Source organism: Sciurus vulgaris (assembly GCF_902686455.1).
Source record: "Sciurus vulgaris genome assembly, chromosome: 11".
Classification (NCBI taxonomy): domain Eukaryota; kingdom Metazoa; phylum Chordata; class Mammalia; order Rodentia; family Sciuridae; genus Sciurus; species Sciurus vulgaris.
Genome location: NC_136472.1, coordinates 98,075,425 through 98,090,633, shown reverse-complemented (window position 1 = coordinate 98,090,633; position 15,209 = coordinate 98,075,425). Strand labels below are relative to the sequence as shown.

The following is a 15,209-nucleotide window of genomic DNA, read 5'->3' as shown; positions in this document are numbered from 1 at the left end:
TGTCCAGGTTGGATGATTTAAATAAATAGATACATGTGAGGTTATTTTTTGTTGTTGTTCTCTTTTGATATACATGACAGTAGAGTATATTTTGGCATACTGTACATATAGAGTATAACATCAAATTAGGATCCTTTTCTTGTGGTTGTACATGATGTGGAGTTACATGGGTCATGTATTCATATATAAGGAGAGGAAAGTTACGTGCAGTTAATTCTACTGTCTCCTATCCCCACCCCCACCCGCTTTCCTTCATTCCCCTTTGTCCTATCCAATGGACTTCTATTCTTCCCCTCCCCTTGTTGTGGGTTAGTATCAGCATATTGGAGAGAACATTCAGCCTTTGGGTTTTTAGGATTGGCTTATTTCACTTAGCATGATTTTCTCCAGTTTGATTCATTTACTGCAAAATGCCATAAATGAAGTTATGCAAATATTCCATTGTGTATTTATACCACATTTTCTTTATCCATTCATTTGTTGAAGGATACCTAGGCTGGTTCCATAGCTTGGTTATTGTGAATTGAGCTGCTATAAGTATTGATGTGGCTATAAACATTGTGGACTATAGTATGCTGATTTTAAGTCCTTTGGATATAGACTGAGGAGTGGAAAAACTGGATCAAATGGTGGATCCATTTCAAGTTTTCTAAGGAATCTCCATATTGCTTTCCATAGTGGTTGCACCAATTTGCAGTTCTACCAGCAGTGTATGAGTGTACCTTTTTCTCCACATCCCTGCCAACCTTTATTGTTACTTGTCTTCTTGATGATAGCCATCCTGACTGGAGTGAGATGAAATCTTAGAGTAGTTTTAATTTGTATTTCTCTAGTTGTTAGAGATGTTGAACATTTTTTCATATATTTGTTGACCATATTTCTTCTTCTGTGAAGTGTGTTCAGTTCCTTTGTCCATTTATTGATTATTTGTTTTATAAATTTCTTGGAAGTAGCAATTATATATTTTGCTAACCACTGTGTCTAAGCAGTTCTGTTGCTGTATTCAAGACATATTTCCTACCTCTGCACTTGCATGGAACATCCTATGTAAAATCTTTCCTTCTATAAACAAATTCATGAATGTTACTTTTAAAATGTACCTCAATTCCTTTCTCAAGGACACCTTTCATTAAGAATCATCCTTGACTTTGATATGGCTCTCTTGATCTCCTCAGACCTTCAGTGGTATATTTTAGCTTTTTTTTTATATTTATTAGGTATTTTTAAACATGCATTTTATTTTCAATATATAAAGGGTAGCTGTTGATAAAAAAGTTTGGTTGAATAAAAGTTAAATTTATGTGGTTATAGATGGTTTCTACTTTACTATTTCCATTACAAACCTAATAAGTAGAAAAAAAAAATTGATAGGTTCTTAGTGTTTGCTAAAGCCCAGTGAGGTTATTTTTTTCTGAGAGAGAGACACAGAGAGAGAGAGAGAGAGAGAGAGAGAGAGAACACTATAAACAGAGAGGAAGTTTCAATCTTATTTAAACCTTGCTTAGCATGCCTATCCCAATAATATTTAATGTGTGAGCCAAGTCAGGAGATTGAAGACAACATTGGAGGAGATCAGGTATACCAGCTGCTATAGAGTTTACCAGATGAGATCTTGATAAATGTGACACTAAATGCAGCTTTCAGTGATAATTAACACAGTTTTTACCCAGAGATAACATACTTCCCTGTTATTCTTTCCTTTGTTTTTTCGTTTTTCTGTTTTCTTTCTCTCATTTTAAATTAAAGAAGTAGTAGAGCGTAGAGCAGCAGCTCTCAATCCTGGAGTTGCTCACCAGAATCAATACACATATTTAAGGAAATAAAACAATTCTCTACCTCATTAGAAAGTCAGAGCAATTAAAATAACAGATACCATTTTACATTTATCAAGTTAAAAATTAGATTTGACATGTACTAAGTGCTGGCTAGAAAATGGGGAAATAGGAATTATATCTGTGGTAAGAGCATAAATTGGTGCAATCACTTTGGAGAGCAATTTGTGAATATCTAGTGAGGCTAAATATATCCTATAACTCAACAATTTTACAAGGTATAAGCCTTGAGAACAATCTGTAGAAGACAAATATAATTATATTCATTTTGGCAATGTTCTACAACTAAAATATCTAATAATAAGGGGGTAGATAAATATGGTAAAGCCGTTTAAGATGGATGAATAAAAGCTATAAGAATCAACATGGATAAATTTGAAAAAATATTAAGGAAAAAAGGTTGAGCAGGGCATGTTGACTCATGCCTGTAATCCCAGTTACTCCAGAGGCTGAGGCAGAAGGAACACAAATCTGAGGCTAGCCTCAGCAACTTAGGAGACTGTGTCTCAAAATAAAAAAAATAAAAAGGTACAGGGGTATAGCTCAGTGGTAGAGCACAGGCCTAGCATGCATGAGGCCCTAGGTTTAATCTCTAGTACGACAAAAAACAATAAAACAAACAAATAAAATCCTTTGGATAGTGTTTGCATTTATGTAAAATTTAAAAACCCTTTAAATAGTATAATATATTGTTAAGGGAAACGTATAAGAACCAAAAATATGTATATGTAGGAGAAGAATACACACAGATTTCAGGTTATTGGTTACTTCTAGAAAGGGAAGGAGAGAAATATTTTGGGAGTAGAAGTTTTCCTTAAGAAAATCTAAGGTAAGAGCATTTTTTTTTTTAACATATTTTATACTTCAAGAGAGAAAAAGCAATGGCTGAGATCCACTGCAGAGCTGATTCAATCACCAGGGACCAAGGTAGACATACCAGTCATCTATATTTACAAAAAAACTTAACTCATTCTCAAGGAAACCAGGATTGAAAACCATTTATTTACTGGAGTGATACCAGTTGGGATTCAAATCCTGAATTCAGCACTTACTGCCCTGTGACATACAGCAAATTTATTCAGTTTCTTTTTAGCTTATTCATGTAAAGTGGAGATGTGATAGTAATCTTTTTTTGACAACTAGTGTATTTTCTGCTTCTGTAACTATAAATACATTCTCTGACTAATGAGGGGAACTACTTTATTTTTGTTATTTTCTTAATGTCAGAATGCTGCTCATCTTTCTCTGATAACTGCTCCCCATTTTGAATGTAGGGCTCTTGTTATATTCCATCTCTGAGTAGTATGTCTGAGTGCTATGAATCTCAGGTCTGGCCAATTCAAAGCTACCCTTTTAAGGCTGCAAGGATTGGTTAAGGAATAGGAGCGGCACCCCATGTGAGCCAATGGAACTTTTGTTAGACTCTTGGGACAGAGATAGATGTTATTTCCCAGTTTGTTACTGTCTTTGAACTTCACAGGTTATGTGCTGGGTATACTGATAGCTTTGCATTACATGAGAAGATGTGGCTTAAGAATGAAGTCAGTAGGCCTTGTGTGGTAGCGTATGCCTATAATCCCAGAGATTTGGCAGGCTGAGGCAGGAGGATTCCAAGTTCTAGGCTAGCCTCAGCAAGTCAGCAAGGCCCTAAGCAACTTAGCAAGATCCTGTCTCAAAAAATAAAAAGGGCTGGGGATATAGCTTAGTAGTAAAGTGTCCCTGGTTTCAATCTCTAGTATCAAAAAATAAACAAATAAATAAAAGAATCAACAGAGAGAAAATGGAAAATGCACTAAGAGAAAAAACAGGTCCTGTATTAAATCAGGAGAAAAGTCAGGCCAAAACAGTATTGAACTTCTCAGTAACATGAGCTAATAAATCTATTTTTTTTTTTTTTTTTTGCTTAAAAATAATTTGGATCAAGTTTTTTGTCACTTATAACCCCAAGGATTCTACTGATTTTGTCAGCCTCAAAAGGGTTGATGAGAGGATTACATAAAGTAAGACATGTTAAGCAGTAACATCAGTGAGTGGAACGAAGTAATGAAATAAAAATACTACTACTCTCATTCTACTTCTGGGACTATAAATACACCCTTTGATGAGGGATGCTAATTTGTTCATGTTATTAATGTTAGATAATGCTGCTAGTATAAAAATGGAGGGCTGGGGATATAGCTCAGCTGATAGGGTGTTTGCCTCACAAGCATAAGGCCCTGGGTTGAATCCCCAGCACTACAAAAAAAAAAAAAAAAAAAAAAGAAAGAAGTGGGTAATCTGATTTTGCTAAATATTTTAACCATACAGTTAATATAAAGGAGAAAGATGGAGTAACCCCTATGAAACTTAAGTAGGTTTCTTTGTAATGTACTCATGCATGTGGAACATTTTAATCTTTCTTGGTTTTTGTCTTTCTTCATAGTGACTTTCCATTCTTTTGTGCCTTCACCAACTTTCTCTAACAAGACCTCCAGATCCTCTTGGAAGAATTTCCTGACTACCTTGTATAGATATGATTCCTTTTGCTGAACTCTTTAGCAATTATGGTCTCTGCTAGGTATCTGATACTTACTAGCTATCTTAGATTATTAGTAATATTAACACTTGTGTCTTTTTTTCCCCCTCAAGTACTGGAAATTAAATCCAGTGATACTCTTGTCTCTGAGCTACATCCCCAACCCTCTTTACTTTGGTACTGGGGATTGAACTCAGGGGTGCTTTACCACTAAGTTACATCCCTATGCCTTTTAAATTTTTGAGACAAGTTCTCACTAAGTTGCTGAGGCTGGCCTTAAACTTGGGATCCTCCTGCCTCGGCCTCCCAAGTTGCTAGAATTACAAGTGTGTGCCATCACATCTTGTTACTGCCCAGGCTGGCCTCCAGTTTGTATTTCTCTTGCCTAAGCCCTCGGAGTTGCTGGTATTACAGGCCTGACTATGAGTATCACATGTCTTCAATAAGACTTCAAGTTTCTTGTAAGTAATTAGGTATTTCTGTGTTTGTTTGTCTCTCTTACTCTCTTTTGATACTGTGGTGCTGGGGATTGAACTCAGGGGAACTTTACCACTGAGCAAAATCCCTAGTCTATTTATTTATTTTTTTAAATATTTTCTAGATGTTGCTAAACTTTTATCAATTTTATTTATATGTGGTGCTGAGAATTGAACCCAGTGCCTCATACATGCTAGGCAAGTGCTCTACCACTGAGTCACAACCATGGCCCCCCAGTCTTTTTGTTTTAAGATGGGATCTTGCTAAATAGAGGGTCTAAGTGGTTCAGGCTGACCTCAGACTTGTGATCCTCCCTCCTGAGCCCTGCTGACAGTTTTCTTCAACAAGGTACCATTCAGTTTTTAGAACTTTCAGACCTATTTTTAAAGTTGTAAGGCCTAGAACTGGTTGAGAATAATTTGAAACAAGGATGACAGGTCTGTGAATCAGAACAGTTGTGGAAGACCCAGGAGGAGGGATTTCCCCTATCTGACCACAACTTCCTACCACAGTCCCCACTTCCCCATCCTTAGTACTTCAGATACCTATCACTTCATAATCCACCCTGCTGGTGAACCTTTGAGTCTTTTTTTTGTCTTCTTTCTACTGAGCATTTCATTGTCTCATACTTCATGAGGCTCAGAGAACCTTTCATTGTCATTAACTCAGACCAGTTATTTGGTGTTTTGACAACCACTATGATCTTCTATTTGGTCACTGGACTTTTCTTTACCCCAAATCATCACTGCCAGTCTAATCTTTCCAGAATATCACTTACATTATTACTACTCCTGCTCAAAAAGCTCTGATGACTTATATATATCACCTACTTAGAAGGTTTAAATTTTTCAGTTTTGTGCTTCAGTAAACATGCTCATCTCTTTTCCTGGTGGTATCCAGAACTCCTCCAGAGGATCCAGAGGATCCAGAGGATCCCTCAGTTTAATTACCTACTGACATGTGCTCATGTCCCCAAGCCACAATGTGTGTTTATGCTTTTGTTTTTGCTTATGGGACCTGTGTCCTAGAGTTTCTAGCCTTCAGCCTAAATCTCTTTTTAACATCTAAATTACAGTTCTGAGACCTTCTCCTTGAGTAACATTTGGAATTTCTGAAGAATGTTCTCAAGTCCCAGAAAACCACTTACATGACACTTGTCATGTCTATTGTCACATAGTCAGTTGTCTCATTCCAGACAACCCCTTCCACTCTCAGTTGATGAGAGCTTGCTTTTTCAAAGCCAGTTTCTACAGGCTGCTGCTGCTGCTATTCTCTAGGGACAATGTTGACTCGGGCATATTCCTGGCTGCAAATCTAATCCCACACTGTACAAGTTAAATTTAGACTACAATAGTTCACAAAATTTAACAACAGGTTGGGGGTAACTAGAGGGGCTACTGCATAGAAAACTTAAGATGAGTATCTAGATATAAAGGTTGCCAGATTCACTGGCCAAAGACCTGCAAGGAGGGTTCCATACTGATGCTTCCAGATCTCAGTTACCAATCTTTCTCCTTTCCTCACTCTCCATCTCCCAACAGTCTCACTTCAAGGGCCAGTTTCTCTTCCTCCAGTAAACTCTGTCAGCTGGAAAATGGACATTTATTGAGTGTCTTTCAAGTGCCAGTTACTGTGCTAGATCTTAGATACAAGGGATAAGAAAACAGACACAGGCCCTGTTTTCATGAGAAATAGATATTAAATTAGTAAAACTAATTTCTCAGGTAATTCCAAGTGTGCAAAAAGATGCAAAAATAAAACAAAACAACAAATGTACAAAAACAGTGTCCCCTGCCACCCCTCATTCTGGTGTCCAAGCTTAGGGTCTACATATTCTCTGGGGTTCAGGGACAGAGGATAAACCAATTTTCCCATCTCTTACACTCTAGTGATTGCAATCTGCAGAAAAGCATTCTGATCCCAAGAATGACAACTTTTTACATTATTATATAGTTTGGTTTCTTATTTTTTCATATTTCCTCAGTTGAGAATGAATACAATCAAAATTCATGAACACTTAAACTGTGTTTGGGACCACTATAAGCCCAATATATGCATTAGTTTATGTAATTTTCAAAATTACCTCTGAGGGAGCTTTATTATTTTCTCCATTCTACAGTAAAGGTAACTAAGGCACAGAAAGGTTAAGTAATCAATTCAAGGTCACACAGTAAGAGCAGATAGCCTAGCCCAAACTTTTTATCACCATCCCATTATGCCTTTCCATTTAGTAATTTGCATAATCACAGAAGGGTCATTAAAATGATTTCCCCCAAAGGTACATTCTACCTCCCCCTTTGGAGCTGAGAAAAGACTGTTGACAATTCCTCAGTATGTTTCCCATATTTTGCCTCTGGATTTTCATCCCATGGTCAGGCTTAGCTCACCCTGCCCCATTCTCACACTCTCTCTTCTTCAGTTGCAGAAAACCTACCAGTCCTTTCATAAAAGCCAGACTCAGTGACTTATTCCATCTCCGTATTCATGTACCAATAACTGTCTGTAGTCACACTTTTAGACATTACCTTCCCTACTTGATGTATAAGGACTGCATGGTTCCCTAAAGTACACTGCACAATGTCTTTCATAGCCTTGGTATTAAAAAAGAATTACTTATTGTTCAATTGATTGAGAGGGTTCTCAGGTCCTCGGAGACTATGTGTTTGGCAGCAAGCCTAGTAGCAAACACACATTTAGTTCTTCATTTTGTTTTTATATAATTTAACATTATGCATTGTATATATGTATTAAAATGTTATACATATACCCTGAAAGGTACAATTATGTACAATTACTATATATTAATTTAAAATTTAAGAAACTTATTTAAATAAAAGAAATCAGGAAAAAAACTCTGTGGATATTAGAGGTTAAATATTCCAATGCACAAATCTGAAATCTGAAAAGCTCTGAAATTTGAAACTCTGTGTCAAGTCAGCACTCAAAAAGTTTTAGATTTTGGAACATTTAGGATTTTGGATTTTTGGATTAGATGTACAATTAGCAAACATTCCAAAGCATGAAAAACTCTGAATTTTGAAATACTTTCAGTGCCATACCTAATTAAACATATTCAACCTGTATCAACATATCATTTAATAAACATTTAATGAGCCAAGTTATTCTTCTAGGTATTAAAGAACAAACTTTCTCTCTTTAGCTCTAAACCAAAGTTGCCAGCCTCTTTCCAGATTTAAATCCTTGTTCCTAAAACACAGAAACACATATTCCAAACTTGCTCTTCCTCAAAATCTCTGGAAGGCTTCCCATCACCTGTGGGACGTATGTCAATCACATGTCTAAGAAAAAGAAATCTAAGTTGTACATTCATTTGATGAAGTGTAATGAGAGAGAGAGTACCAAGACAATTAGTTTCTCATTCTTTTGCCAGTTTAATACATCAGGGCAACCTTCTCTGTTTACATGTACCTTTTTTATTAGCTGTTGGGGCAGCTGCAGTTTTAATTTATTGTGTAATAAAAGAGTTTATAATCATTTTCAGAACATTGTTATTATTATTATTTTTATTTATTTATTTTTTTGCAGTGCTGGGGATTGAACCCAGGGCCTTGTGCTTGCAAGGCAAGCACTCTACCAACTGAGCTATCTCCCCAGCCCCAGAACATTATTTTTTGAATTGAGGATTTTAAAGTGGAATAAATGAAGTAAAAGTATTACTATGCGTTTCCTAATTCTAGATATATAAACTCTTATGCAATGAAAAAATGTAACTAAATGAAATGTAAGTTAGAAAGGTAAACACTTTGTATTAATAATTGGTGGTGGAGATGTTTGGTGACCTGCTACAATCCCAATCCAGAATTAGTTCCTAAAATAAAATACATGGAAAATCTTCTCACTTGAATCTTAATGCAACAAATATGAACTAGATATTTAGTTTCTTATAACTTTCTATAAAAGTTTCACAAATGTTTTGCATAGGTTATATTAGGGATTCCTGTGTGAGTATGCCAGACAAATTCAGAGAAAGGCATCTTGGTGTGTGCTTTCTTCTATTCTAAGCAATTCAACATTTGACTTGAATTATTCTGCAAAGTAAATATTTATCTATAAATTAGTATTAAAATATAAAAATATTAAATTAAAAAACAGTAGACATACAATCTGAAAAACCATTTAAGACATTTCCCCCACACCGTAACAATGGTATAAAACATTAACATGACGCTTGATCGGATCCACAATAAAATAAGAAAATGTCTGTTCATGATTCTTTGTTGAAGGGTAACACACACCAGCAGAATCCTGAAAAAGATAAACCTGAATTATTTAGTATACAACTACACTTAAATGGTAATCAACATATTTGACTATTACATATTTTATGTTAAAGCAACATAAAATATATATCAAATCCTTGACAATAAATTGGTAGTTAACTAATATTTTAAACTGTTGACCACATAATCTACTCTGCTAGATGTATGTCTGTACTAAACATACACGCATAATTCTTGTTCTTAAGGAAACTATAGTCCGAAGGAGAATCTTATCATTTTTAAAAAGTGCTTTTAGTATGCTAATATTACAAACTATTCTGTTTAGCAGTTTTCTTCTATCTATATATATGTATATTTTCAATATACATATATATGTACCACATATTTCTTTTATCATGGTGCCCTAGCCCAGCATACAAACTGATAGGCAGCAAATATTTAATAAATATTTGCTAAGTGATTGAATGAAGATACTTAGAAATTGTTTTATGTGTAGTATCTTTTGTATATACTAAAATTCAAGTATCAGATTCTGTAATATAAAGACATTTGTGGTACTCATTTATTTGCAGTACTCTATTTGTGTTATACTCCATCTGAGTCAGATTTAGCTCTAAAATAAGTAGGGAATATTAGATATGGACAATAGGAAGCCTAGAAAAAAGTTCAAACTATTCTCCAAACAAAGTATATCTTCTATCAACTTTTGACAAAACACTAAATATCACCCTTTTTTCTTCTAATCATAAATGTCCTAATTGCTAACTCCAGTTTTAGCAAGTGTATTAAAAAGATGTAACTAAATTATTTGGTTGCAAATTTCCCCTCAATACTTACATAGGCTGTAACTTTAAAGACAGAAGAAGTAATTTGTATTTTCTTGGTTTGAGGATGCTTTCGGACACTAGAAAAGAAAAAAGGTACATTTAAAATATACAACAAGCTTAGTTAAAAATAAAATTTAATTAATATAAAAAAACATAGACAGCCTATAGTGGCAAAGGGCATCATAAGTATGTGGGCCAAAGTAAAAGGCCAAATCATGGGGTGGGTGGGATATACTGGCTGTTAAGAGTACAGGAAATCATGAGTGGGCTTGCAGGGCTCTGGATCCCAAGCAGGCAGCATGAAGTTTTGAGAAGCATACTCAGATCAAGAAATAGCCTTGAACTTTGATTCTGAGACATCCATGAAATCAAATTTAAATCTGTTCAAGGGAAAGGAAGAAAGAACAAAAACTTCATGCAAATATATACTTGGAGGGCCAGAGTTGTGGCTCAATGGTTATAGCACTTGCCTGGCATGTGTGAGGCCCTGGGTTTGAAACTCAGCACCACAAATAAATAAATAAAAGATCCACTGACAACTAAAAAAAATTAAAAAAATTAAAAAAATATATACTTGGATATATACTAGATGTATCTTGATTTCAGAAAAGTTAAAAATGTTAAAATGGTGATTTTTTAAAATCATTAGAGGCATATCTCCAATTGAAAGGACACAAGGGAATCAACTGGCTTGGATTAGACACTGCAACTAAGAGCTTACACAGAAACTTGAAAGTTTGGAAACAGACAAGTGTTCTGATTATGCAGGTACATATATTAGAAGGAAAACTTGACTGACTTTAGAGCTAATAAATACATCTTAAAGCCATTAAAATTATATGTATTGTAAATACATATATTTATAATACATATTATATGTATTTAATATGTATTATATATATTATACATACATGTATTTATAATACATGTAATACATATAATTTATATGCATTTACTATAATACATATAATTTTATAAAATAAGGATTGTCATACCATATTTTAAATAATGATCCCTTTTTGGTATTTAGGTGTTCTTTTTTTTTCACATAGAACATGAAAAAATACAATATCCAACTAAAGTGGTTTGAAAAGGATGGTATTTTAGGCTCCATCCAAGAATGGGACAAGGTCAACTAAATTGAAATAATAGAAAATCAAATTTTACAATTAGGTTTGTGGTCAATCTGAGACTCAGATGATGAAATGACTCTACCAGGTCACAGAGACAATTATTAGATAAACAGGATTTGTTAAAGTCAGATTGAAGTGTAGATAGCTGTAAGGGATAAATAACATACTAAAGAATTAAACAACGTAAATATAAATGCCAGTTGTGTACCACTGAGCTGTTATTTCACTTTGGACAAGATTAACCTCTCTGAAACTCAGTTTTCTCAGATATAAGCTGGGCATATTATGGTTTCTTTTGGGATAAGAGAATTAAGTGATACATATGAAGATAATATATATAAGATAATATATGTGAAAACTTTGTTAAATTATCTATTGCTAAATTACATCATATAAAAATAATGTTCTCTTCATAGCTCTCAGTTACTCTCCCTGAAGATTACCTGTGGCAATATGAAGAGAGGAAGCGAACTAAGGATTGAGGAAATAAACAATAGACATACATTAATATGTTATCTATGTACAAATATACACACATATTTAAAATGCCTTACAGTTTGCAAAATATTACTTAAAGATCACATAACTCAGGCATTATTTGCCAATTTTACATAGAGCATAAGTAGAAAATTTAAATGATATGTTTAAGAAAATCCAACTATAAGTGACATTTCTGGGAACAAAATTCAGATGACTTGGGATCCATTCCCTCTTCTATACATCTGCTATTTATCCCATATCTATCTCACCCTCTAAATACATATGCATCAAATATATTATTCATATGTAATACGTGTAGGTAAAATTTAAAGATCCCCTTTTCCCTACTTTATCAGGTGAGAATATTGCTTACTCTCTACTACATATGTAAAAATAATGGGAGAGAGAGAGAGAGAGGAAGAGCAGGAAGAAGGTAGACTGTGTGAAAGGGGCTTGTGTATGTGTGAATCTGCACAGACCTGCAAACAGCCAGCCCTAGGCATTTTAGGGTTCCTGGCTCCTAGGTGTTTTCTTCCTAGTAAACATTTCATTCATAGTTAAACCCAGGAGTCATATGATTAAATTGATTTCCAACTATTTCTACAAATTGGGTCATGGTCATTTTATTTTTCTAATGCCTAAGTTACCCTACAAGATGAAGATGGCACTTAAAATTTTGTGCTTATCCAAGGGATGACCATAACCATCAAAAATATTCATATATACCTACATACCCACTTAGCTCAAAATAAAGAACATATGTATGGTTATATCTAAATCTAAAACAATGTGGGAGTAAGTATATGGTATAATCATATATAAAAGTTTATTGTTATATGTATACTTAAGATTTATTTTACTATATGTAAATTATCTCCATAAATATATTATTTAAAAAATAAACTACCACTTGTACATTACTAGAAGTTGATTCCTAACAGAAATAAATCATATTATTTCATTTTATTCTTATACCTAAAAATTTCTAAATTCATTTGTTTAATTTTTTTAAAAACAAGTAAATTCAGTATCACCTGTCCTATATCTCTGAGGAAAAAAAGGGAAATGTAAAGTGATATTCATCAGTGCCTTAAACTGTTTTACTAATAATTAACATTATATCAGATCTTTGAGTCTCACTACTCCCTCCTTAGGTTATCATAAGGTTTTTTTTTTTTTTTCTATTCATGGTGCTAACAATCAAACCCAGGGCCTCATGCATACTAGCCAAGTTTAAAATGTATACTTGATATCTATATCTATACTATATCTAGATATGTATCTATAGATCATATTAATGGTTTGGAAAGAATTGTTTCTTATGAATATCATTTGTGATAATTTCTGAGAATTAGTCTCATACTGACTCTAAACTTTAGGGTATAAAGACTATTCTAGGTAACACTGCTCATTATAAAAAACAAGAAGCCCATTGCTTAACTAGCCATAATCTTCTCAGTTCAAATCTGGGATGGATATTTGGCTTGGGGAAACTCTCCAAAAACTTTGGCAAGAACATGTATGTAGGGGCTGGGGTTATGGCTTAGTGGCAGAGCACTCGCCTAGCATATGTGAGGAACTGGGTTTGATCCTCAGGACCACATAAAAATAAATAAATAAAATAAAGGTATTGTCTCTATCTAAAAAAGACTAAAAAAAAAAAAAAAAAAAGAACATGTATTAGATGTCTAAAGTAGGAAAGAGGCAAAATTCATAGCTATGAAATTATTTATATATATATATTTGAAACATAATAATTATTTGATTTTAAATAAAATGGTCCTTAAGTATTGATTTGAAGAAAATAATCTTCAAAAAAAAGGCATTTTTCAAAACATTTAAAAAGCGTATTTTATAGGACATATAATAATGGATGAGGAAGAAAATATTTAAAAATATTTTATTCTTTTGTTTGATCCAGAACTCCTAAAAATCACACTTCACAGTGTGCCCTTGACTTCCATAAACAAGAGATGGATTTTGCTAAAATACATTATTTAAAATGTTTATCTGCAAGGGCAGATTGGATGGTATAATGTAGTTGCTACATGTTTCATTAGAAAGCTAGCAGAGGTCTTTCTAATATATGTAAAACACCCCAAATTTAAGTAAATGGGGGGAAAACCCTTCTTTTTAAAATTAGCTTGTTCAGATGACTTGGTTGGATATGTGGCTCAGAATTCTGAGAAAGTACTGAAGATACTTCATGTTCCACCTTACATAATCCTTGAAAACTACTATATCCGCCCACTTGAATGACAGGCTTAATAAAATAACACGGCATTTGACCTAAATAAGGAAAGTTACAAGTAGTGCAGGTGAAAAACAAACCAACATACCTCTTAAGGGACTCAGATCAATTATCTAGTCAACTGCATTGTACTGGTACCTAAATCATCTTAAATAAGTAAATATTTAAACATAATTTTCTACTTAAGTGCTTTGGGAAGACAATTTCATTTCTCCTTGTTCAGCAAAATTTGTAAGTATGCTTAAATTTGCACCATTAGCTAGAATATTTAATGGTTCTCAAAAGTACTGTTCTACTGGGCCAGTCTCTTTCATAGTCTCCTCTAGAATGACAGACTTGTGATGTATCACCTTTAAACTGGGAACAGAATGCCCTTCTCTTTGTTGGTCTTCACAGACTTCCTTTCATCAAGACTTCTCTGATGGTTCGCACTCATACTATTTCCTCTTTTGAACCTCTGGGGTATTACTTACAGTATAAAAAGTAGCAAACATTTGCCTATAAATAACTGAACACTTGATTACATAATTTTACTTTAAAGATTTTAAACAATTCCTTTACTAAGGACTATTTTTTTTTTTTATTTTTTATTTTTTTTCTCTTTCACCACTTCTATTCAACATCGTTCTTGAGACTCTGGCCAGAGCAATTAGACAAACCAAAGAAATTAAAGGGATACGAATTGGAAAAGAAGAACTCAAACTATCCCTGTTCGCTGATGACATGATTATATATTTAGAGGAACCTGGAAATTCCACCAGAAAACTCTTAGAACTCATAAGTGAATTCAGTAAAGTAGCAGGTTACAAGATCAATGCTCATAAATCCAATGCATTTTTATACATAAGTGATGAATCTTCAGAAAGAGAAATTAGGAAAACTACCCCATTCACAATAGCTTCGAAAAAAATAAAATACTTGGGAATCAATCTCACAAAAGAGGTGAAAGACCTCTACAATGAGAACTACAGAACACTAAAGAAAGAAATTAAAGAAAACCTTAGAAGATGGAAAGATCTTCCATGTTCTTGGATAGGAATTAATATTGTCAAAATGGCCATACTACCTAAAGTGCTATACAAATTCAATGCAATTCCAATTAAAATCCCAATGACGTACCTTACAGAAATAGAGCAAGCAATTATGAAATTCATCTGGAAGAATAAGAAACCCAGAATAGCTAAAGCAATCCTTAGCAGGAAGAGTGAAACAGGGGGTATTGCAATACCAGATCTTCAACTCTACTACAAAGCAATAGTAACAAAAACGGCATGGTATTGGTACCAAAATAGAAAGGTAGATCAATGGTACAGAATAGAGGACACAGACACAAACCCAAATAAATACAATTTTCTCATACTAGACAAAGGTGCCAAAAATATGCAATGGAGAAAAGATAGCCTCTTCAACAAATGGTGCTGGGAGAATTGGAAATCCATATGCAACAGAATGA

The 15,209-nt window shown here is 33.9% G+C and overlaps 1 protein-coding gene across 3 annotated transcripts in view; it reads right to left on the bottom strand.

The window, feature by feature from the left end:
- Positions 1-7,966: 7,966 nt before the first annotated feature.
- Positions 7,967-15,209, bottom strand: part of CFAP300 (cilia and flagella associated protein 300) — a 29,905-nt gene continuing 22,662 nt past the window's right edge. For all 3 annotated transcript variants that reach the window (XM_079102011.1, XM_079102012.1, XM_079102013.1), the window contains 2 exons: positions 9,903-9,969; positions 7,967-9,090 (listed from right to left, as the gene is read on the bottom strand). In XM_079102011.1, the coding sequence (XP_078958137.1) occupies positions 8,962-9,090; positions 9,903-9,969 (196 nt within the window). In that variant the 3' untranslated portion in view covers positions 7,967-8,961. The remainder of the gene's footprint in view (positions 9,091-9,902; positions 9,970-15,209) is intronic.